General features: G+C 34.8%; 1 protein-coding gene across 1 annotated transcript in view; it reads right to left on the bottom strand.

Annotated features, from left to right (window-relative positions):
- Positions 1 to 423: 423 nt before the first annotated feature.
- LOC128557728 (uncharacterized) overlaps positions 424 to 23,854 on the bottom strand; it is a 48,932-nt gene continuing 25,501 nt past the window's right edge. The window contains exons 8-14 of the mRNA XM_053545813.1: positions 22,595 to 22,861; positions 21,854 to 22,126; positions 18,859 to 19,394; positions 18,184 to 18,357; positions 3,624 to 3,740; positions 2,932 to 2,971; positions 424 to 744 (exon numbers count right to left, since the gene is read on the bottom strand). Of these exons, the coding sequence (XP_053401788.1) occupies positions 644 to 744; positions 2,932 to 2,971; positions 3,624 to 3,740; positions 18,184 to 18,357; positions 18,859 to 19,394; positions 21,854 to 22,126; positions 22,595 to 22,861 (1,508 nt within the window). The 3' untranslated portion in view covers positions 424 to 643. The remainder of the gene's footprint in view (positions 745 to 2,931; positions 2,972 to 3,623; positions 3,741 to 18,183; positions 18,358 to 18,858; positions 19,395 to 21,853; positions 22,127 to 22,594; positions 22,862 to 23,854) is intronic.

Below are 23,854 nucleotides of genomic sequence, written 5' to 3' on the forward strand. Positions count from 1 at the left end.
ATATGAAATTTGCTAATGGCACATATGAAGAAACAACTATGAAGAAACAACTAAGACTTATCAATTTTTTATCAACAAGTGCGTATCATAACTATCGTCTCAATTTTATGAGGAGGCTTTATCATTTCCTTCATTTGCATGCAAACAACTGCTGATTAAAATACTAAGATCTCACAACTGTCTTCTCGACCCCGCAGAAAATATTTTAAGTAATCAGTAATTGATCAATATTTGATCGATAAAACTTATTTCAACCTTTTGTCAAAAATTAATCTCATTATAAGATCAAATATACCGCCAAACAAACATTTAAGACAGCCGGGGAATAGACCACGCAATTCTCACGGTGTGTGAACATTTTTAATCAACCGATACATTCTGACCGACGAAGGTGTGGAAAATTTTGACACCTCTGCTCGAGTTTGTCAGATAAAAACAAAGAATAAATTCACTGGGACCAGGTGTCATGCTCGAGCGATTGAGTTACCGATGCTCGACCCAGCCATGGTAATTTCACATAGAAAATAGAAGGAAATCGGTTGGGACCACATGAATTGCTAGAGCGAGCCCGGGTTCTCGAGTCTTCGATGCTCGAGCGAGCGGTGTTTCACTGTATTATAAACATCTGATTTTGCCCTATAGTTCACACGAAAGGTGAATATATACCTTTTTTCATCACAACGTGCTGTGTTTTCTCAGACTCTTTTCGTGATTCGTGCATCAGCTTAAGCTTCTTCTCAATTTCTGAAACAATTATAAGCATAGACAAAGAATTAATCATAATTATTAATTATCATAATTATTCTTATCGTTAAGATATTATTTATTACGTTATATCATGTTAAACTACAGTTGCTTTGGACCGAAATACCATATCAAATTACACATACAAACATACACACATACGCATGTACACACACATTCAATCAAGCACACAGGCACGTAACATTCGCATAAATCAATTAATTAAGACTACAAAGGACCTCGGACATTTTCCTATTTAGATTGCCTTTCCAATTAAGTTATAACTGACGGAGAGGTGGACTTCTGAAATTGCATAGTAAAGATAGATAATGACCATTTCTTGATATATTCGACTAAATTTTACAAGTTTCTGAACAGAAAAGAAGACTTTGTAGACATTTCTCACTCTAATTTCCATTAAAATATGAACAATAGTCATGCTAACGTTTTAAAAATCTTTCCCCCTCCCAGTGGATACCTTTTGTAAGTAATTATTATATAAGTATGCTACAAAGAGGGGTGGGGGGGGGGGGGTGTGATTGTTAAAAATTGAAAAAAAAACTACATCAGGGTGTCAGCAAATGAATTTTACATAAAATATTTAGAAAACTAAACACACCAAAAAGGCAATATTAAGGGACTTTGACAAAAGCAAACGATGCATCTAGAACGTCCCAAATGTGTCATAAAATGCTTAAGCCCAGACACCGCTGAATCCACAATAGCCTAGGTAGTCTCCTACACGCCTCATCCACAACTGGAAAAGGACAATTACGCCAATGTTTCTGCCAGTTACACCAATGCATGTAATACTCGGTCAGTATTGTACATGTGTAAATACTGTATACTTGTAGCAATAGATGTATAGTACACAAACAATAGGCTATGATCGATGCTTCAGTTATCATCGGCACTCGGGTGGAAAGAACTGAAGTAAAGTTATGTGACTAAAAGTTTTGAATCCGCATTTGCAACCTCGTATGAGTGTTTAATTTTTGCAGAAGTAGGTAAAACATCGGTTTTGACAAATGTTTACATTTATTTCTTTACAAATGACATTCTTATTTAAAGGGGGACAACTCCTTTAGGATATTTTAAGTATCCAACTCTGTGGGACAAAACAGTAAAACATGTATTGGACAGAGAAGTTGTTGGTCAAGATGCTGTTAATTTACTAAAAAGATCTGTTGTTTTTTGATATTCTGCTAAACCTTAAATGCATATGCTCACTAAAAATACACATTTAATTTTTTTCTAAAACATATGACTCTTAGCCACAAACTGTTCGAATTTCAAGGAAATGAATAAGAAATGAAATTATTTTTTTTTTGCGACAGTTTGATAGGAATATAACTTATTTATGAGTATTTGAAGCCATTATATAAAATTATCAGCTATTGAAGTCCAGAAACGGCATTGAAATTTTGGCACAATACCTAGCATAATATCTGAAGTCAAACCCAGGCCCTGATCCAGGGCTGGACCAAGGGAGATCGTGAAACCTCCCTCGCCCCAACTGGATGACGGATATGACCATGGCAATAAAGATGAAATCCACCGGAACCATTTGCATAAAATGTAGAGGATGTTTCAAAACAAATCTGGTTAGAAACCCTTTAAAGGTCTATCTTTAACTTTGACTGCCTCTAGAAGGGATCTATTTGCACAAACGTGACAGACGTATAATGAAGGATTTCAGATTCGTGCACGTGGTTGGTGGAGACCCATTGAGTGGTTCATCAGAAAAAAAAATCGATCATAAATAAAGTGTTTTTTTTTTTCTCAATCTTAGCTCTGTCGGCCCTAAAATGACAAAAACCAAGCGAAACCATTTGAATAACCATGAGTGAGGTCTATACAAGAATACTAAGATCAAGACTTGTGAAGATATTAATGTTTCATGAGAAGAAATTGTATAAAAGTTTATTTATTTCACTTGAAAGCCATAGTGTTGCCAACGGGATAAAGCGGGACCATTCGAACACATTTTAGAGAGGCCCGTACAAGGATGCTTCAGGTAAAAATCCAGGAATTGATCGTTTAAAGGTTTTTTTTTTTTTTTTAATTATTTTAACAGTCCCTAGCAAACGAATCTGAGTTGAATTATGATTATAAGGTCTATCCGTATGCTTCAGTTTAACTTAAAGAAAGGCATCTGAACGTTGATTATTATAAATCTATTCGCACCCTCTAACTTTTTATCCATTTCTTGAAGTTGTCTTTCTTTCTGAAAATGAAACAAAAAACAAAATAAATAAAGAAAAAAAAAACATGGAAAGATGTTACAAACACAGTGACTGTAGTAGTAAACGTATTTTAGCATAAAATTTATTGTTGAATCATAAGCTGAAAAGATTTTCTATTTGCGATTGCAACTATACCTGTGTGTGTGTGTGTGTGTGTGTGTGTGTGTGTGCGTGCGTGCATGCGTGTGTGTGTGTGCACGTGCGCGTCCACGTATGCATATACGTGTGTAAGTGTGTTTGTTATAACGCCGCTGTTTTTGTTGTTGTTGGAATATTGATTCAAACAATCAAATTCAGGGAAATAGTATCGCTTGCCGAAATAAATAAAAGTTTAACCCTAAAAAAGTTGATCTCTGCCGATAAATTTGCAAAATGAATGTAACTTTGGTCTCAGTTTCTCATTTCTCACTTAGATATTGTATTAAAAAAGCTTTTGTATTTTATTTTATAAAAGTATTTTATTTTTTAACAAAGTTATTCTGAGAAAGCATTTTATATTTAACGTATATGTGTTACAATTACCTTGCAGAAACCAAACCAAATGCATCGGTTTATAAACAGCTTATTAATACAACGGCAAGTGCCAATTGCTTCGTTTGTTAACTGAAAAACCTTACTGTGTTATGTATCTACCTGTTTTTCTGCTTTAAGGAATATATCTGCTACTTCGCTCATAGCATGGTTTCGTAATTCTTCCAGATTTTGCTCACTGTCTTTGGACAATTGTATATCGATCTGATCCTTCTGCAACTGTTATAAAATAGTAGTCACATACCCATATGGACCCATAAAGCTAGAGTTTTACTTTCAACAAACGGTATTTGTAATGCTTGACAGTGTCACAATAATTAAATAGATGTTCAACAAAAGTATTTATTAGTAATGTCTTGTCCATGTCTTATAAAAAAGTTAATGACCAAATCAACATAAAATCATATAGAACTTTCATTATCAACAGATTTATGACATATTCACATGCAGACAAACAGAAACGTATAAGGGCGATTCCAGAATTAACTGTATGGAGGCGGGGTCGGACGGCAACCGAAATTTTTTATGGACGGGTGGTGGGGTCCATCGGAAAATCATAACTATGGGTGGTGGGGTCCAGCAGAAAATCATAATTATGGGTGGTTGTCCATGCAAAAATCGTCTTTATGGGTGGTGGGTTGATTGTAAAAAAAAATCTGTCTCGTTCCCGTTGAATTTACAATCAGCGTCCTTAATCTCCGAAAGTATGTCAATCAACATTGCCTGACGTAATAGAATCGTGTCATCGATTATGTACTATATCTCGCACTTAGAAGTCAATACGGTCCGTGAAGATCGATTGATACTTCATTTTTCCCGCCTTTCATTCGCATTCGTGTATTCTGACTGGCACGTGACGCGTGTAAATAAATGTTTGTTATGCTACGTACTGTCATGTACCAGTTATAGCTGTTACGCATAGCGGCATACGCACATAAAACTGAACCGGGGAAATAATAGAATGTAGCTAAATGAAATCGAAGTCGGCCGAAACGAAAACATGAAATGAGTAAAAATTCTTTGCATGAAGATCTCTTTTCCCTTGTCGAATTTTTCCATGCTGAACAAATACCTAAAACAGGCCCACAGAATCCTCGTTCAATTCCTTTGATGGCATATTTCTGCCAACCATATAACCACTTATTTATCTCGAAAATTTTTGTAAAAATGTCACTTATTCAGTTATTATCTGACAAGTGACAAAACAGCGTGTTATCCACATAAGTATCTTTAAGACCTGCTCCAGTCCTACCTTTTAACCTTAAATTGTCACTGAAAAAGCACTAAAACCCTGACTATGAACAGTGACGCCTTTCACAATAGTCTACTTTATATTAAATTCTATATAAGATACCTGTGGTTTTGCATGCTAAAGTGTGGCAGGTAGCCGTTAACTGTTACCTATTGTAATCATGGGTTGCATACACACAATAGAATTTGAATAGCCACGGAGCAGGGCTTTAACAGGAAAAAGCTGCCTGTTGTTGTCCATTACTGCCATCAACATATTCACTCACGTTAACAAGTTATCTTGCTTTTTGTCACTTAGTCAGGTTTGCTTGGCAATATCCCGTGATGAACGGAATGAACAAAAATAATAAAGGGAAGTAAAAATACGTTTAATTAGAAACCTTTTTGAATGTCATAATTCAATATCTATAAGTTTTAAACACTCCTAGGGGAATAGAAAACCGAGCGTTAGCGAGATGTTTTATCCATGCTGTCCCGAGGGTTGGGAAAACAGCTGTCTCACACAGGCAGACATGTTAGATCATTTTAGCTCACCAGAGTACAAAGTGCTCAAGGTGAGCTATCTATTGGTACCGGTCATTGTCCAGCGTCCGTCGGCGTCCGTCGTGCGTCGTGCGTCAACATTTGCCTTGTGAACACTCTAGAGGCCACATTTGTGATCCAATCTTTATGAAACTTGATCAGAAAGTTAGTCTTGATGATCTCTAGGTCAAATTCGAAACTGGGTCATGTGGGATCAAAAACTAGGTCAGTACGTCAGATCAAAGGAAAAGCTTATCAACACTCTAGAGACCACATTTTTTATCCAATCTTTATGAAACTTGGTCAGACTGTTAGTCATGATGATCTTTATGTCAAGTTCGAAACTGGGTTATGTTGGATAAAAAGCTAGGTCTGTAGGTCAGATCGAGGGAAAAGCTTGTGAACACTCTAGAGACCACATTTGGAAAACTTCATAAAACTTGGTCAGATTGTTAGCCTTGATGATCTCTAAGTCAAGTTTGAAACTGGGTCATGTGAGGTCAATAACTAAGTCAGTAGGTCAGATCAAAAGAAAAGGTTGTGAACACTCTAGAGACCACATTTTTGACCCAATCTTTATGGAACTTGATCAGAATGTTAGTCTTGATAATCTCAATGTCAAGTTCGAAAATAAGTCATGTGGGATCAAAAACTAGGTCAGTAGATAAGATCAAAGGAAAAACTTGTGAACAATCTAGAGACCACATTTGTAACCTAATCTTTATGAAGCTTGGTCAGAATGTTAGTCGTGACGATTTCTAGGTTAAGTTCGAAACTGGGTCATGTTAGATCAAAAACTAGGTCACCTGGTCAAATCAAAAGAAAAGATTTCGAACACTCTAGAGGTGACAGTTCTGTAACAGAATTAATGAAACTTAGTCAGATAGTTTGGCTTGATGATTTCTAGGTCAGGTATGAATCTGAGTCATGTGGGGTCAAAAACTAGGTCTCCTGGTCACATCAAAGGAAAAGCTTGCGAACACTTTAGAGGCCACAGTTGTAAATCAGTCTTTATGAAACTGGGTCAGAATGATTGACTTAATCATGTCTAGGTCAAGTTTGAATCTTGGTCATGTGAGATCAAAAACTAGGACACTATGCCAGATCAAAGGAAAATGTTTTCAACATTCTAGAGACCACAATTTAAGTTTGAAACTCGCGAGAATTAGTCAGAATGTTTGTTTTGATTATTTGTAGGTCAAGTTCAAATCTGGGTCATATGGGGTCAAAAACTAGGTCACTCGGTCAAATCAAATGCAAAGCTTGTGAACAATCTAGAGGCCACAGTTGTAACCAAATCTTTATAAAATGTAATCAGAATGTTTGTCCTGACTATCTTTAGGTCAAGTTCAACTCTTGGTCATGTGGGGTCAAAAGCTAGGTCAGTAGGCCAAATCAACTCTTGTGAGCGATATATAGGGCCATCATAGCCCTCTTGTTCTTGCCTATCACGTTCAAAATAGATCATGGAGACAAATAGTTTCGGTATTTCCTGATATTATTTATAAAGTTTATGACGTCACAATAGTGCCAGTACTGTGTGACGTCACCTACTGCACGCTATTTTAGACAAGGGTTTTCCCTAGGGAAAGAAAGGAATACCAATCTCCGGCGCGTGCTCGGACAAATGTATACTTCCCCCACTTGGTAGGCAAGAATGAAATTACATACACTCATTCATTCCGTATACCGTTAACCGCAATTTAGGTACGAATATTAACTGGATATCAAGAAAACCTTCACAATAACAACTTATCTATGTGAATATGTGGATAGCAGAAGTAAGCACTAACAGGCAGTTTTGTCCTGTTAACATAATTATCTGGATAACACGCAATTTTGCCACTTGCCAGATAATAACTGGATATGTGACATTTTTAGAGAAAATTGTCTACATAAATAAGTGGATATGTGGCCACCATAAATTCCACACCAAAATCGTATGTTAATAAAAATATTGTACCGATTTCATTATCCGATGCCCATGTAAATAACACATCGTCATCATCTATATTAAGGACATACCTGCCTCAGGTATTTCACTATATTTGTGAAGCACTACAAAAAAATGTGTAAGTCCCTAAAAAATCAACATCATAATATTCCATTCATTCACAGTAATTTTTATTACGGGAAGTCACTAATGTCGCACACAATAATATTTACTGCAATACTACGCAAATGTTTTCTTTAGAAATACGTGGCCTAACTTGGAATTGACCTATTAAAACTGTTGCACACGCGGCTTATCTATTTTTCAGTCATCAATGCAAAGTTAAACTGTAAAAAAATCGCGAACATCAATTTCTTTAAAATACTTGCATGATTTGTGTTAATTTGATTTGCAAGGTGAACTTTTTGCAGTTTAAGGAATTAATAACTAAGCCAGCATCGTAAAAAGAAAACATTTTAAAAACTTATTTTACGTTGAGGTAAAAAAAAAATGTGACAGGCAAAATATTTCATACCTTTTTCTAATTTAAACATTACCTGTCTTGATTATTACCATTGAACGTTAAACTGTATGAGGACAAAAATATCACAAGCTGTTACTTTCGCGTTTAGCCATTTTAAGGCACTGCCCTCCAGATTTTCGCTCGAAGTTTGGTCATGTTTTGAACATAAAACACGAGTTTTTCTATCTAATCCGTCTTTAAATGCTAAACCAAGAGAGAGAAAAAACATGCTAGAGTCGGGAGTCAAACCCGGGTCGCAAGAAAAAAAGTAATAAAAAATTCCCTGCGGTTTAGACCAATTCATAACGGAGGAATATGCGCGTAATGGTCGTTAAATAAATATAAAGCTTTATGATTAATGCAGTTTACTTCCACTATCCCGATATTTTGAATGGAAAAAAAAAAGAAAAACAGCGAATTCTTAGATGTTACTATAACAGTAAGTAAATTTCAAAACCTTAAGAAATATAGCAATAGTCTTCTCATGATCTAATTTTTGTCTTTTTGGTTGTCATACGATCTGGAGGTCAGTGCCTTTAAAACAAGTTTTCTAAAGCATGAATCATCATTCTAAAAACGGATGACTGAATTCCCATAAATCATACTCAAAGAAATGACAAGTCTTGTCGGTGTCAGGGCATGACACATGTATGTTTTAATGTCTGAACATGATTTTTTCGAAACCTTGCTTCAGTATAAACTGCTAAATCGATTTATATATTTTCGTACAGTGTTCGGAAGATTTTCCTAATGTTTGGTTGAACACACCTACAGATGTTAAGACGGAAACGTGAATAATAAAAGAACCAGCCTTAACGACTGAAAATCCAGCTTAAATATGCGTAAATATCGGTCCTTCTTGATATACGGAAGCAGACGTTTCTTCTTTGTATTTTGCTGGAAAAATGCACGTGCCTTCCATGATGCTCATTCGGTAATGACTGCGTGCTTCTAGAAAATTACGTATTGGCGCTAAATTTTCTCGTCACCAGTAACGTTACTGTGTTGAAACTTGCTTAAGACCTTAAATTTATATCGTGTCTGTTCGTCCGTCACAGGCTTTTATAATAATTTTTCATTTGAGTTCTTAACACATGTATTATATTTATGTGCTGAACTTTCAAAAAGAAAGGATGTCAACGTTTAAACACTAACAGGCATGTAATGACGATTGTTCAACTTGTTCTGGCGACTCAATCCTTGAAGTTCTGGGCAAAAAGCGGTAAACGAACATGTTTTACGGGTAAGCATATAATAGATCAGGTGGGTGGGGTGTAGACATTTTTCTATTCTATCGGGGTATTTTCGAAGCGGAATGAATCAGTTTGGCGACTCTTTTTTTGACATATTGAAAGGGAAAACGGTAAATACTTCCGCCGTCGGTTATAACAAAAGATATCACCATGTTTCTTTTATTGAACATTTAATAATTATAGGTGGTGGGGGTTAGTGGAACATTCATAATTATGGGTAGTGGGGTTCAAAGAAGGTATCTTGAACTCTATTCTTGCTTTCACTAACAACCAATGTATGTGATACAATGCTTGTTTAGAACTGTCAAATTTCCTCCTGTTAAGGACAAGTTTTGCACACTTGTTTTGAATACATTGCATCTTACGCATCTGTGTTTGGAAATGGAATTTTAATGCGGTTGGTTGTGTAGTAATGATTGTATTTTTTTTCTTAGACCACAGAAACTCCTCACTAAGTACATTTACCTTAAAATGCACCTAAAACTTGAAAGTAAAATCTATGTTGTACCACAGAAAAGTGGTCTTTGTTTTTCCAACGGTCAGTTATAAAAAAGTTAAAACATAAGTTATTTATAGTAACAACAAAGGGAAGCTAATCTTAAAAAGAATCATAAAACTAGAATGTGTCTCTTAATTTAGTGATATATGGAATCTCATAGTAATTATATTGAACTAGAATGTGTCTGTAGGACACAGGGTGTGTCACTCTCTGGTACATTTGTCACAAATAAGGAGCAATAATCCAAATATTTGCAGTGTTAATGAGGTTTAGCCTAAACAAACAGTTCATGAAAATGATTCATTATTCTAGGCCATATAAGTTTGAGCTATGAGGATCACAAACAAAAAATCCACTATTTTGGCTGTTTCAAGGGCCAAAACTCTGTAATAAGCACAAAGATTCTCAAGAAGAATGCCAAGTGTGCAAGGTCACATTATGATAAAGACTCAATCAAGGTTTCATGAATTTACATTAACTACTTTTTGAGCTAGGCACATAATTATGTAAACATGTGCATTTTGTTACTATTCCAGGAGCCATAACTTATAAAATAGGGGGTGGAGCCAGCTAAAAGTAAGAGGTATGTCATGATAAAGACTTATGCAAGTTTTCAATCATTTATATTGAAAACTTTTTGAGCTAGGTGCGTCACAAGGTGAAAATGAGCATTTTTTTACTATTTCAGGGGTCATAACTGAAAATAGGGGGCGGAGCCGACAAAAAAGCAGGAGATGCGCAAGTTCATATCATGATAAAGACTCATACAAGGTTTAATCAATTTATATGAAACATTTTTTGAGCTAGGTGCGTCACTAGGTGAAATTGTGAATTTTTTACTATTTCAGGGGCTGTAACTCTGAAAATAGGGAGAGGAGCCAGACAAACAATAGAAGGTGCGCTAGTTCATATCATGACTAAGACATATACCAAGTTTAATCAATTTACATGAAATACTTTTTGGGCTAGGCGCGTCACAAGGTGAATATGTGCATTTTTGACTATTTCAGGGGCCATTACTTTGACAATAAGGGGCAGACCAAAATGAAAAATAAGAGATGCGCAATTTTATATCATGACTTAGACTCATGCAAGGTTTTATGAATCTATAACAAATATTGTTTTAAGCTAGGCGTGTCAGAAGGTGAAAATGTGCAATTTTGACTATTTCAGGGGCCATGACTCAAAAATAGGGGGCAGAACCAGACGAAAAATAGGAGGTGCGCAAGTTCATATCATGATAAAGACTCATTCAAGGTTTCATCAATTTGTATTTAATACTTTTTGAGCTAGGCGCGTCACGAACTTCGGACGGACGCACGCACGGAAAAGACCAAATCTATATGCCCCATCATTCATGTGGGGCACAAAAATTAGTCCTTGCAAAAATCTTTACGAGGTAGAAATAGGTCGGAATACACCTCAAAACTGGATTTAACATGCATGTTGTACTATTAAAAAAACAAGCGTCGATCGTTTCCTATGACCAGAAATAAAAAAGTTACAATATATTATTAAGCTATTTATAGTATCAACAAAGGGATGCAATTCTAAACTACGGATATGTTTCTCCGTCTCAAGTTGGTAAACAACAGAGGCAAGTTACATCAAAATCCCTCCGTGCACGATATAGTTCAAATGATGCAAAAAAAAAAAAAAAAAAAAAAAATAGCAGACGAAATAAATACTTTTCAGAAATAGATTTATGTTTGAAATAAAAAAATTAGGCAGTACAAAAGCTTTCTTTACAAACTATCTATATGATTATGATAAACTTCAAATGATACATAATACAAAATATTTAGGCAGTACAATAGCTTTCTATACAAACTATCCACATGATAAACTTCAAATGATGCATCATGCAAAATAATTAAAGTAAACGAAACATATTCTTTTCAAAAATAGATTTGTTTGAACACATACATGTTTTATGGATCAGTGCTTCATTTCTTTATCATTTTCAATTTCTTTCTCTTTTTAATTTGGAATTGAAATAATGATTCTTAAATTATACAGAAGGTAAGGCGGCCAGCAATTTTAATGTCGTTATAGTGTATGCCATGTTATAGGATAATATTGAATTTCTTTATGGGTACATCTGAGTAGGATTTTCAGAAAATAATGCTTTTAAAATAAATTATTTAGTGATTGCAGCGTGTTTGAATATCGACTGAACATTTCGCGAAAGGGATAAAAGAATACAGGAAAGAAAGAAAAATAAGTCATACTATTGTGTAGGCTATGGACTTAACATACAGGTAAGAGAATTCACAAGACTGTAGCGCGAAATACTTTATATAAACATAGTCGTCTATCAATGATCTATGGTACAAGTACCGTACAGTATTATGGCGTTTTTATTTTTAGTAACATGTAAATAAACATTTAGTAACATTCTATTTTTAAACAAAAGCAATAGCAGATAGTTTTAAAAGTTGACTTGATGGCGCAGTAGGTTGAGTGGATGGACATCTAATCATTTAGTAGTGACAATTTTGATGGATCGAACAAATTGCATCCGTCCATCATTTTTTTTTTCCATTTTGCATTTTATTTACTTACTTTGTGCAAGTACTTTTGGTTTCTAATTCATTCATGAACGCTTCAAAAACATATAGATCATAATTATAAAAGACGAAGTGTATCTAAACATTATCACGTGTTAATAGTAACATATAGAGATTATAACATATATAAGTTAGTGGACAAATTAATACTAGATTAATAAGCTCATGTTGTTTTCGTTGAATCATATTGAAAAAAAAATACAGTTTTGAAAATAATTTTTACGGGTCTGAGAATCGAACTCTCGACGAAAAATTATAACACAAATATCGATACCGCTAGGCCAACGAGGAATTACTGTTTTGCAGCGTAAACGTAGTGTTTTGACTTCAATTTATGCTATTGTTTTGTTTGTTTACATTTCAAAGCGCCTTATTATGTGCGATACCTATAAAGGTGTTCACATTCAGGGTCAAATTTCAGTACATTTAAATGCAAACAATAACACTGACAATTGTCATTCCACGTCCGACATAAAAGCGTTCCACGTCATGATTTGGAAAAATATTGCACGATCGAGGTCCATTGAAACCCAATGGAAAATAATTTTAACATTAACTTCACTGCGCAGTTCTGATATGCATTCCTCTTTCAGTGCCTGTTTAGGGTCTTTTATTAATATGGGGGTTTACTTAGAAGAAAGAAAGGCAAGATATTTTTGAATATACTGCATAGTTGGTGGGGTGCAGGGATTTGTCCGAAACTCTTGTCCGAATCTGACTCAACAGCGTCAAAGCAACCAGTCCCTTCGCGCTCACTATCAGCAAAGTCGCTTGTATATCCGGGCTTGTTTCTCTTTAGGAGAAGTTTCTGACCCTGGCCCGGGGAAGACTTATATCGTTTTCGCTATTGTTTCCCTTGCCTATTTGACAAGGCGGGAATGACCTCAATGATCAAGTTCAGGTAAAAAAAGTTCACAGAAAGTTTCAGAGATCATACAAGTCTATATCACTACATCACATTATTTGTTTCTATTACCTCTGGACGAATAAAAACGAATCGCGCCCAGGAATTGGCTGTATAACTACATTTTATAGTACAGGTGAAAAACCTGTACCATCTTGTTTACACCGGAAGTAAATTAAAAAACTGATGAAATGGTGATTGGAAGGAAGAATTTCAAAATATGTTCTTTCTTTTTAGTTTATTGAAGTGTTAATGCTGTATTATCATAAAATGGAGATGTAATTAGTAAAATAATTTGAAGAATTAACAACTGAATAAGTGCTACAATTCATACAAGACTACAAGGATGACATTTTAACATTACTGTAACAGTCAAATAAAAATAGAACTTTGCGTTTTAACATTCAGTCAAATAGATAAGCGTTTAAAGTCGACAATCGACAGTTTGCACATTCGCACATTTTGCATATTCGCAAATAACCTGACATGGCTTCGCAAGTCACTAATAATACTTTGCATATTCGTATCTCGTGGCAGGTATATTTGCGTTAGTTCTTATGCAGACACAATGCCAACTGTATTTCGACAGAAAAGAAAAACAGATTATAAGTTGTTTCATAAGGGCGATCCACACCCTCATTCGGTTTCGAAGAAAGTCTGTTGTGCGACAGCGGTACGACCTGAGACATACAAACGTCTAGTTCACAGTGACCAAATAATTTCTGCTCCTTGTGCAGTTACTGAATGCATAAATGGGGGCATTTCATGTTCGATGAGCTTTTGTTCAGTATTTCAGTCCACCTGTCTGTCCGTCTCTATACCTGTCAATTTCCTAACACATTTATAAGATTCCTGCCTTCCGCGCTGATATACAAAATTTGATTTTAATTTGCGTAAGTATCATTTCACTTGGCAGTATAGAAACATCCAATAGTTATTCCTCATGGTCAAGTTCAGGTTTTATTCTTTAGATCAAGGTCAGATGTCATTAAAGGCCAAAAAATTATATTAACACAATTATTAGCCATACGCTTGACATCATTACAAAAGCTTTAAGATATTCCCCTTTATGCAAGCTTATCGTTTGCAGGACATGAATTTGATAAGATTTAACCATTAAATGAAACTTCAAATTCAAGTTTATCATGAGTCAAAGGCAAGAATTATCTTTTAGTATCCGCAAACGAAAAATTTAAAACGTCTTGTTACAAATGAAGAGGTCAAAATCTACATGCATACAATGTTATCGCGTTGCTACGTTGAAATATGATTTTACGGCGGCTTAGAGCAGTCGTAATCCCATTTTGTTGTTTCCACGTCAAAGGTTATGTCACCTATTTTGAAAAAAAAAAAATGACACATAAGATACTTTTATAAGAAACCATTTCTATATCAAGTATCTTAATATTTTATATACTTTGTAGATGAATGTTAGTGGGTTTTTGTGTCAACAGAATAAATGTCAATTTCATCTGAGAAATATTGCATTTTGACATTTTTAGTATTTTACCAATTAAAATTTCATATCCTTGACTCCACAGTTGTCAGGTGATTAGAGGAGCGTCATGGTCCTGCATTTATTTGCATTGTCATGTTCTTCACAATTTTTCGTCACTTATAAGAAACATGATTAATACATGCGAAAAACAGTGCCAAGAAAATGTCAACTGATGTATACATTAGTACTTTTCTATTTAAAACTTGTCTTTTTGTATTCAGCCCATAGAAACAAATTTCATTTTGTCGATGATTAAATCTGAAACTCGTCTTCAAATATTTTGCGTAATGTTTTAATTCTTAAATGCATAGTAACTTCATCATGTCGTAAGGTGTAAAGTATGTCGTTCGTTCATCTATGTTGGCTACTTTAGAATGTTTGGTGATGTTGCGTTGGCTTGCGTACGGTTTATTGAACACGTTTATGTTATTTTTGAACAGCCCTCGTACATATACACGCATCCCCAAGTTACATTAATTTTCTGGTGAAGGCATCTCGAGTGACTTCGATGTTTGAAAGTATGACATGAATCGTCTCACATGTGGTAACAATAACCCGCAACATATTTTGTATGGGGCCATTCGTAATAGTCTTAAAGGGTAGGCACACACTGTTCTTATGTATTTGCGTAAGTCGGCTGCTAAATCAGATATCATCTCAGAGCTTGAAGCCATCTATGGTAATGTTGCAACTTCAGTAAGCAGATCTCTACATAATTTGAACATGTTACTTAGTTTTTTATGCTACCTTGCCCAGCTTCAAATATGGCTTAAGGCTTCATTTAGCCAAAATAGTATAATCTTAAATGAGAAGATAAGAAAGTTATGATATAATCTGATAGCTCGCAAACTTAACTTTCATTTTCAGCAGAAACCGTTGCCTATGGCGTTTTAACAAAGACTGTTTAAACATAGTGACTCATTTTTTAATTTTTTTTGTTTGAAGGTAAGCTGTGTTGATCGTTGCACTGACACAATTTTAGGTCATATAGTGACATTCCAGCAGTTTATTATTATGAGGACAAAGACTCCAAGAGCCCTTTCGTGTATTATTTCAGGAAAAAGGGAGAATCGCCAACAATAATCGGCAAACTCTGATTGCTACGTTTGAGAAACGTGGCTTTCCTTTGAATATTAAGCCTTGCTCAATTTCCCCCTACACCCCACCCCACCCTTTTTTCTACCCCTTATATCCCCACCCCACACACCTCTTTTTGTATTTTGCATATAATTAAAACGTACTTGTTGGATGTTTACAATAAACCGTCTATGATGTTTTTTTTTCCGTTCCAGCTTCTTTTTGTTGTGGGCTAACTTTACCGCACATGGCTCTATGGTTGTGTTTGGAGTGATCCGTGCTTCCAGGAAATATGCTCTTACCTTTTTATCTTTCATTTACCTACCTGGATGGCTTTCTCACATGAACTATACGCCCAATGTGCGGTTTCGAACCTACAGCGGTAAGGGTCATGCGACCTTAACCATCCGGTTACGAAAGTCCCTTAAAATGGATGTTCATTTCCAAGGGAGTTCAAGTCATCAGCAAATTGGATACTCAGTTAGTGGTCAGCTTGGTATATCTATCTTGCATAATAATTACCATAACATGTGTTTTATGGTTTGGCTTATGTAATCAGTACTTTCTTTTCTTTCAAGATAAAAAAAATGGATTGTGGGAACGATGCCTTTTGCTGCTGTAGTAATTTTTCTTTGCAGTGCCATTCCCACAATTGATTCTGTGAGGTCGTGAAGTCAAGGTCTGTAAATTTTAATTTGTTAATAGTATATAACTACTGAAACAAAATGCAAGCACAATGTTGGTTATAGTTCAATTTATTATGGATGCATTTCATAAAACAAAGCATGATGTATTCAATGATTAATAATATTAATTAATCATGAGATTACTATATGTACAGGCTGGCCAATGTCAAATCGTAAATGTTATGTGTGTTGTCTGCAAATGTTCCGTATATATGATTTAAAAGTTAGATCAAATTTCGTACGATCATAAGTCGACGTACACTTCTGAGGATGAGACGGGGCGGTTCAACCTTTGAATTCGAATCACGCCGACTGGTAGACATTTGATTCCGTGTCCATGTTAATAATGCAATGTTATTTGGTAAGCCTTTTTATAACATTATGACGGCACATTTTGTATCTTTATAATTAAGTGAGTTCTTATGAATTTTATTTTAGAATAAATTTGCAGTATAAAATCCTGGCAGTATAATAATACATAGAATGATTTCAATTACATTTTACACTAAAAGTGGACACCATGTAATGTGTTGGTATGAAACCTGGCCCGGGATTACAACAAATACTTTCACTCATCTCTCGAATTTCAAATATACCAAATGCGCTATTATTTGTCTAGGATTGCCAATTTATATAAGAAAGACCTATGGAAATGTTACAAGCGTATTGTAAATAAACTTTGGTACCTTTTTGGTTTAGTAATCATAAGGTATCTAAATGAAATTTCTTAAACTAAGAGCAACATTCCGCACTCAGACTCAGGTAAATTACAGTTATACTATATAGTTACAATGGAATGAACTATTGTAAAGGACCAATGTAACTATCACATATTCTTGCTCTCAAAATAGTGTCATTATGCGCCTCAAAGAAGGAAATTACACATTTTATTCTTTTAGCTGTATTAATTACAGGATTGCATGTACTTGATTATTAATGACATAATGACAACCATGTCGGTAAATTTTGAATGATTGTTTCAAAACAGGGTAACTGAAAAAAAGTGAATAAACAATTGAATAAACAATAATGAGAAAAACTATTTCTGATCAAAACCTAACTATTCGTGTCTGTAGTTTCTTGAAATGCATAAAATAAAATGGAAATATCTCTCATATTAGTAAAAAGATTGGTTCTTAATCACAAGCGTTCTGTCTGGGTACATAGTGGCTACTTTGACAATTTCCAGTTAGTATATCAATGTACTTTTGTCGTTCATTGCCAATATATAGTACATATTCCTGATTAACAGATATTCACAGCATCCCAGATGGCCAAGCTGGAACTGGATGGTCATGTTTGCTTCCAGTAATCAATGCGAAATGAAACGATGATTCTTAATAATCTGACAATAAGCTACATGCTATGACCAATTGCTACGAAGATCCCCAAACTTGACATAGACTTCATGAAGATAACTATCCTGACAGAGTTTCACGCAGTTCAGGTGGGAAGTGCTTCCGTTTGTTGTCTTTCTTTTTTTTTATTTAATCTTGTGACCGGATCTCTCGTCTGAAATTTTTACAGTTCTAAGCAATTTGACCAAGTTAAATACGTTTTGCTTAAAGTATTGACTTCCTTGGTCATGACAAGATTGTTGACGACGGATACAGAGTGACCACATAGGCTCATCTGAAGCATATTGTGCTGACATGAGCTGCATATTACAGGTATTAGAGATAGTACCTTAGTTTTTCAAATCATAGGTTTGAAATTAGAAAGCTTTTAAATGAAGGCCAGCGTCCATATATTTCTCCAAAAGACAATATTTTAACCAGAAGCTACAGCTATGAGCATTTAATATTTTTATGTAAAAGAAAATTTTGTGATCAAGGAAATGTATCATTTCTGAATGATAGATAAAAAAGAAATACACATTACCATGTTCACAAATTTACACGTTCATTTTGCAATGCTTCTAAGCTTATGATAGGAGAAACAGTTACCTTGTCCAAAAGCTGAATGGAGTCTTTTACTCCCGCCTCGTTTACAAGTACCATTGAACCACGGCTATTCTTGATCTCCAGGACGTCCTTGAAAGAATCTATATAATTGCTGAGCTCACCTGCAGACAACTCGTAGTTTGGATTGTGAAGAATTTCATTGCGAACCTTTCTCATCTGTAACAATGAATTCACAGTTTCATTAAAATAGTACGAAGTTTAAAGCTCATTCATTATTCCAACTTGCAGTTAAAATATATCTGATACATATCAAATGGCCATCTTTCACTTAAATATCTTATCGTTAGATATTTACTTCAAATGTATAAAATTCTCATTGATTTTTATTTAACTTGACTTGATACAGAAATTGAATTTTCTTATAGGACTTCATTCATACTTAAATATCATGCAGTATCAATTGCTAATCCAGTTTTTAGCAGTAGTACACATTACAAGGTGTTCATATATACATGTATACAGTGTGTGCTTTTTCATAGTACTGTTACTACATATAAACTTCTTAGTTTTATGTTAACATAAACGATATGAAAAAAAAATCATATTTTAAAACATGAAATTTGGATCTCATATATCTTTAAATAGTCTCTACGTTCAAACATTATTTACAACATATAATGTATAAAAATCAGCGCTTGCTAAAATACAGAACATTACCTGACCAAACACATTCACGTCAACGTCGGTAAGGTATTCGGTGTTGTTAATTAGCATACTTAATATTCCACTGCAGTCGATGTCTGTCGCTGATGTTCTGCCTTCGTAGCCAGCTGTGTTAATAAAGCAAGTAGCAACACTCCATGCATCTTTGCCCCACTTTTCGACTAACGTGTTTTTCAAAAATGGGTCTTCGAAACGATGGTAACAAACTAACATATCATAAACGTTCGCACAAAAGCCCTGCCCAGGACAAGTACGTCTGTTCGCCTTCGACTTTGTACAAATGCAATTGTTCTTGTTTTTTTTTCTTGGACAGTTTTTCTGTTTATGTGGAAGAAGAAGATTGTCCGTAGTACACTGCGAACATATACTTCCAGCAACGGATCTTAAAATTTTCTGATGCTGATGAATAACCATTTTCTCTACGAACGACTCTAAACCTACTTTCGTGTATTTGAGTCCAAGCACACCTCTTATCCAGTTTCTAAAATTCTTCTGTGTCAATTGTCTTTTATGCTTTATCTCGACCATACCTATTTAAATGATGTTATAACATGAATAGGGCACTTTGAAGCTAAAAACAAAATAAAATAATAATAATGAACGATTATTTACAAAATGGCAGAAACACGGGTGATTCTAAGATTTCTACGATAGTTATTCTGCAACAATCATAATGCAGCACTTATATGAATTGACTTTTAACATGCATATTATTGGTATGGGAGCTTCTATCAATTACAGAGAGTTTTCTTTGGAGGTAAATTTGAATATCTTGAACATTTTTGAGAAATGATAACTCGGAATTAGAAAAGGTCGCAAAAATGCCTTTACAAAACGTAGAACTAATTGAAAGTGCTTTGATCTACTGGCACAAGACCAGAAAGAACAACTAAAATGGACAAAAGTACTGTTTCAGCAATATGTACATGTAATGAAATATAAATATTGTCTGAATTTTCATGCTATTTCTAAATAGATTTTTGGGGGGCTTGGAGCTTTCAGCCATATATTGCTTTCGTTTATTTTGCATCCCCGAATGTATTTTCGTGTGATAGGAGAAGCCGGAAAACAAAAATCAATAAAAAATGTCAACACTCCGTCGATTGGTCAACGCTACGGTCGCAGTCCAAAGGGATGGATAGTTTTTAACCAACCAGACATTATATTTAGGGTTTCCTTTAAAATATAAGGTCTAACAATAACACAGTGGGTTTTCAAAATATAGAATCCTGCTTGGTCTCCAGTGGAAATGGCTGAAAAACGAGATATTGCTTTTAAAGTTTTAACTGAGTAGTTTTATACATAGTTTTATGTGTGAAATTTTGAAAATTCATAAGTTAAATCAAAATGGTTCAAGGATGATGTCGAAAATGAGTTTAATTATTCTAATAAAGTGTCCAGTAATAATTGAATAGGAGACAGGTGGTAGGGACAATAATGATCATGACAGTGATGAAAATACTGGTGACTGATAAGGATATTGACATTAGACAAACGTGTCAATATTGTTTATCAAATTCATGTGTTATTTTTCAACGACAGTATTGGCTTTGTGGTGGCCAAAATACACATGAAAGAAATAGTGGCCCTGAAAGGACTGATAGCCAGTGCTTTTTGAGTGACATTTAAACCGACACACCTGAAGAATCAGCATTGCATTGTGTACAGACCGGTCATAACTTGAACAATGTTGGTAGAGGTCTAATATCTAAGCTCTGTGCATTGTGGTTCAAGACCAGAGGATTTTCAAAGGTTTTCCTACACAAATAAATGCAAAAGTACTTAGTTTGCCAAAGGGTGGGGCCAGTTCCATCCCTTACCCTAAACAATATACCCTAACCCTAGAGCGGAGTGATTTCGAATATTTCAAATGTGAGTATGAAGTTCATAATTATTCTAAAATCAGCTGCTGTTTGTTTCGGGGTTTTTAAAACCACAAGAATGCAAAATTGAAAATCGGTATAAATGCGGAGGACATTGTGCCGCATTTTTCTGTGCTTAAGTTGTGGCCAATCCCATTAGTCTTTAAAGAAGTAGTGTTAACAAACAAACATGTTTTATACAGTTACAAAAGTTGTCTTTTCCGGATATCGTGTACAACTGCAACATTTTCAAGCTCCGGACACTAACTAGCTTGAAACCACTTCCTTCTCTGGGCTCATCAACTAGCCAAGCTATTCCTTTTGGAAGGATGTTTTTTTCAGTTGAAAGGGATTATTCTTACATCCTTAACAATATAGTCATTTAAAGAAATGAAAAAATAACTCTGGATTTAAACACTACATTACATCTCTACGAATATTGATCTGTCTTTTTAAATAAAGCACTGCATTGCTGATACAACCACTCATGTGCAAAAGTAAAACATGAGTTTTACTGAGTTTTCATAGTTATTGAACATTAAATCAAATGACATTTAAAATTTGTTAAGAATTGATCTCAGTAAACGTGTGTAACTTTTTTGTATATTTCAGTTGTGTTGAAAATATGTTCAAATGTTGGCATTAGCACAACAAATACGTAAGATACTGCATATGTTATCAGTAACTGGTTGCAAAACAAAGATGAATACAATTGAATACACAGTAAACCTTATTAAGTGTCCTGCAAGTATTTTCGCTGGTACATGATTTTTCTGTCCGACTGCTCAAATTTGAGAGTTGAACATGTACTACACAGTATAGGCTAAAATCTTTAAAATATATGTCAACACAAGAAAGTTACATTTTATTTGTTATTATCTTAATAATTCTGTTATCTGCTCAATACATATTTTTGTTCTCTTTTATGGTTACACAGTGACACATTCTGATTTGTTGCAGGCTTATTTTACATAACGTTTTTTACTTTTAATGTACATATGCAGTGACAGTTTAAAGTTCAAGTTCGGTCAATTTAATGGACAGTGGTCAAACTAGTAGGATAACATGATGAAAAGTCCAGATTCCATAGCGTTTTAATTAGGTAACTTTACAGTGCTTTGATTTACCTTTAACTGTAATGTTTGTCCTTGACGTAACACCATCAAAATCAATGACGTACTCCCCTTCGTCCTTCATGTTTACATTTCGTATTGTTAACTGATGCTCCAAATCCATCTTTGATGATGCAAAGACCCTAGTGTCCTGATTAATTACCTTTTTGTTATGCAACCACACTGGTTTCTTTGTTCGTATGTTAACAGTGCAGGTAAGAGTTATGTCCATAGTTTCTTCGATTTCCATTTCCATTGCATGTAAATGACAAATTACCTCCAAATCTTCTGTTAAAAAAATAAAATATGCAAAATACGTAATTCAGATGCCTCCTAAATATATTACGAGATGTAGCATCCTATATTTTTATTTCATTATTTATCTATAATGTACCATTTATTTCATATCTATCGACTTTAAGCTCAAAGTATTTTTTTGTATTGTAATATGTCGGAGAAAGAACATACTTATAGCAGGTGAGTTGTCGCCTTACCGAGAAAACAGACAATGCTTCACAACGTTTCTCTCTCTAAGTTATGTTTCTTTAAAATGTTGAATAAAATAATAGCTCTTTTCAATTGTTTATTTTGTCAGCCTGGACTTGAACTATGCGTTACATACATCATTAGTATAAATGGCCCGATTTAACGTGCATTCAAAATTATACTCGATATGATATGTAAATGATGTTTGACTGCCGTTACACAGAAGATGATGTACGTAAAAACACTTTTTCTACTATCAGCTTTATTTACCTGTTACTTTGACGTACGCTGTTATAGAAGCATCCCCACAGATGCAAGAATAATTTCCAGTATCATTCAAAGCTGCGTTTGATATTATTAACCAAGTCTGGTGTTCATTTCTGATAAACTTAATAGTGTCTGTTTCTGTCAGTTCAGTATCATTTTTCATCCACTTTGCTTGTTTTCCACATTTATTGAGTCTACAAGCAAGTACTATTGGTACACCCACACGTACAAATGTATCAGTAAATGATTGGATGAACATCGTTCCTGTTCCTGTAACAGTAATATCAGTTTGGTATTTCTTGTTGCCAGGTTAATTTCGTAGCAAGTTCTGTATGTCATGCAATTATTTTACAGTTATTGTCAGTATACATTTTTATAAGGTGATGGTATAGAAATAACAATAAAAGTAAACATAAGGGATGGAGACTTTAGATTGAAGATTTGCTTGATTTATGTCATCCTATGGCCGACGATAGTTTTAATTTTTAGACATACAACCCATTATGTAAAGGTTCAATGACTGTTGTTATGCATTTCCTGCCATGTTTGTCATTTAAACGTCTGCACGGAATGTCATAGGTAACTAGAGATGCTTTTGAGAAAAGCGCATGTCTTCCACAACTGCCCCTATGAAAAATGTCTAGTTTCTCTAGATGGTTTAGACGAGTTGATCCAATTAGATGGTCTGGATGAGTGGATCCAATCAGTAATTCAAGGGCCATAAATCAAAAGTGCCTGGGCGGATTTGGCTAGTTATCGAACTTGGCTAAGGTCTTATGGTCAAACACATTTTGTTCAAGTTTGGTGAAGATCGGATGAGAAATGTTCGATTTAGAGAGCGGACAATTGTATAAAGGCGGATTTTTCGGTAATTCAAGGGCCGTAACTCCAAAATGCCTACACTGATTGGGCTAGTTATCAAATCTGGCCGAGGTCTCATGGTCAAACACATTTTGTTCAGGTTTGGTGAAGATCGGATGAGAAATGTTCGACTTAAGAGTGCGGACAAGAGTAAAAAGGCCGATTTTTCGATAATTCAAGGGCCGTAACTCCAAAATGCCTGGACCGATTTGGCTAGTTATCGAACTTGGCCGAGGTCTTATAGTTAAACACATTTTGTTCAAGTTTGGTGAAGATCGGATGAGAAATGTTTGAATTAGAGTGCGGACAAGAGTAAAAAGGCCGATTTTTGGTAATTCAAGGGCCATAACTCCAAGACGCCTGGACCGATTTGGCTAGTTATCGAACTTGGCCGAGGTCTTA

The sequence above is a fragment of the Mercenaria mercenaria genome, chromosome 1, assembly GCF_021730395.1.
Source record: "Mercenaria mercenaria strain notata chromosome 1, MADL_Memer_1, whole genome shotgun sequence".
Classification (NCBI taxonomy): domain Eukaryota; kingdom Metazoa; phylum Mollusca; class Bivalvia; order Venerida; family Veneridae; genus Mercenaria; species Mercenaria mercenaria.